Source organism: Hyperoodon ampullatus, assembly GCF_949752795.1.
Source record: "Hyperoodon ampullatus genome assembly, chromosome: X".
Classification (NCBI taxonomy): domain Eukaryota; kingdom Metazoa; phylum Chordata; class Mammalia; order Artiodactyla; family Ziphiidae; genus Hyperoodon; species Hyperoodon ampullatus.
Genome location: NC_136913.1, coordinates 80,176,908 through 80,179,710, shown reverse-complemented (window position 1 = coordinate 80,179,710; position 2,803 = coordinate 80,176,908). Strand labels below are relative to the sequence as shown.

At 40.1% G+C, this 2,803-nt stretch overlaps 1 protein-coding gene across 1 annotated transcript; it reads left to right on the top strand.

Annotated features, from left to right (window-relative positions):
* Positions 1 to 2,265: 2,265 nt before the first annotated feature.
* Positions 2,266 to 2,580, top strand: LOC307069740 (cofilin-1-like; the record flags this gene model as incomplete). Its single annotated transcript, XM_079728070.1, has 1 exon — positions 2,266 to 2,580. One exon carries the CDS (start codon positions 2,266 to 2,268, stop codon positions 2,578 to 2,580), a length of 315 nt encoding a protein of 104 aa, XP_079584196.1.
* Positions 2,581 to 2,803: the final 223 nt, after the last annotated feature.

The window sequence follows — 2,803 nt, the reverse complement described above, 5'->3', positions numbered from 1 at the left end:
AGGCCCACCCTCAATAGAAACATAGGTCAGAGCCTAACCTACCTGAGTTTTACAGGGGCCTTAACAATCTGGAGGAAGGGAAATACCCAACTCCAGTACCTTCTAGCCTTCCTGTCACTCCTAAGGGGGCAAGGACAAACAAAACTGAGATATACGTAGAAAGTCATAGGCTAGGGCCAAAGACTCATTAGAAGACTGAGACCTAATCATAGGAATATAGAACACCTCACCTTCCCCACACCTCATCAGCACATCAAGTGCATCTCAGACAATACTTAAGAAGTCTCTAGGGAAACCCCAGGACAACAGGGAAGACAAAAACAAGGACACCAGTGGAAATTTTAGTCTCTGATACCTATTGAAATCCTTGGTGTATATACAAAGGTCTTGAAGAGATATTTGTACACCTATGTTGATAGCAGTATTATTCATAATAAGGAAAAGGTGGAAGCAACCTAAGTGTCCATTGTTGGATGAGTGGATAAACAGAATGTGATATATACATACAATAGAATATTATTCAGCCTTAAAAATGAAGGAAATTCTGATACATGTTACATCATGGACAAAGGCCAGCCACAAAAAGACAAATACTGTATGATTTCACTTATATCCACGTATATGAAATATCTAGAGTAGTCAAATTCACAGAAACATAAAGTAGAAAGGTGGTTGCCAGAGTCTGGGGACAGGAGGGAATGAGGAATTGTATTTTAATGGGTATAGAGTTTCAGTTTTGTAAGATGAAAAGTTCTGGAGAGTGATTGCACAACAATGTGAATATAGTTAACACTACTGAATTAAACACTTACAATCATTACATTCATTAATTTTATGTTACACATATTTTATCACAATTAAAAAGTCATTTTAATTGACATGAGTGTCTATGTAGAAAACTGCAAAGAATTGACCCAAAATAATTTCACTGAACTTATAAATGACTAGCAAATTTGAAGGATACAAGATTAATATATAAGTCAATTGCTTTCTTATATACCAACAGTTAGCAATTTGAATTAGAAATTAAAAGCATAGTACTATTTATCTTTTACCCCCCAAAATTAAATCCTTAGTTATAAATCTAACAAAATATTTACAATGAGGAAAACTACAAAACTCTAATGAAAGAAATCAGATGATTCTAAATGAATGAGAGATATTCCATATGCATAAATAGGAAGAGTCCATGTTAACAAGATCTCTGTTCTTCTCACCTTGATTTATAGATTTAATGCAGTCTCAATCCAAATCCCAGCCAGCCATTTTGTGTATTTTGACAAACTGATCCTAAAGTTTATATGGAAAGCAAGAAACCTAGAATAACCAACACAATATTTAAGAAGAACAAAGTTGGAGTACTGACACTAATCGACTTCAAGGCTTATCATAATGCTACGATAATGAAAATGTTTGAAACTGGTGAAAGAATAGACAAATGGATCAACGGAATGGAATAGAGAGCTCAGAAATAGAACCACATAAATATAGTCAGCTGATCTTTGACAAAGAAGAACAGACAATTTAATGGAGAAAGTATAGTCTTTTCAATAAATTCTGATGGAACAACTGGACATCCACATGGAAAGGAAGGAAGGAAGGAAGACAGAAATTAGGTTAATTAATTAATTTAGACAGACTTTACACCATTCACAAAAATTATCTCAAAATGAATCTGAAAACTAAAGGTAAAATGCAAAGGTATAAATCTCCTGGAAGATAACAGGAGAAACTCTAGGTGACCTAGGATTTAGTGATGACTTCTTAGATACAACACCTAAAACATGGTCCATAACAAAATTTGATAATTTTTTAATTGAGTATAGTTGATTTACAATATTAGTTTCAGGTGTAAAACATAGCAATTAAATTAAGAGATTATAGTCCATTTAAAGTTATTATGATAAGTTGGATCCTGGCAACAGTTGCAGCAGCTCTTGTCTTTTCTGGCTCTCCTTGCTCTCTCCTTTTTGCTTCTGGAAACATGGCCTCCAGTGTGGCTGTCTCTGAAGGAGTCATCAAAAAAAATGTTCAATGACATGGGCTTCCCTGGTGGCGTAGTGGTTGAGAGTCCACCTGCCGATGCAGTGGACACGGGTTCGTGCCCCCGTCTGAGAAGATCCCACATGCCACGGAGCGGCTGGGCCCCTGAGCCATGGCCGCTGAGCTGCGCATCTGGAGCCTGTGCTCCGCAATGGGAGAGGCCACAACAGTGAGAGGACCGTGTACCGCAAAAAAAAAAAAAAAAAAAATATGTTCAATGACATGAAGATAGATGACCCCTACACCACCTTTGTCAAGATGCTGCCAGACAAAGCCTGCCACTACGTCCTCTATGAGGCAATCTATGAGACCAAGGAGAGCAAGAAGGAGGATCTGGTGTTCATCTTCTGGACCCCTGAGTGTGCACTCCTTAAGAGCAAAATGATCTATGGCAGCTCCAAGGCCGCAATTAAGAAGAAGCTGACAGAGATCAAGATGAATTACAAGCAAACTTGTAAGGAGGTCAAGGATCCCTGCACCCTGGCAGAGAAGCTGGGGAGCAACGCTGTCCTCTCCCTGGAGGGCAAGCCTTTGTGAGCTCCCCCCAGCCCCCTGCCTGGAGCATCAGGCAGCCTCAGACCTGCCTACGGGGATTGCAGGCTGCCCCCTTCCTGCCATACCTGAGGGACTGGGGGGATCTCAGCAGGCGGAAGGCAGTCCCTTCACCTCAGTTGCCAAATAGCACCCCCACCCCCTGGATCTTCCTCCTTCTCCCTCCATCCCTGACAGTTCTGGCCTTCCCAAACAGCTTTTGATCTTC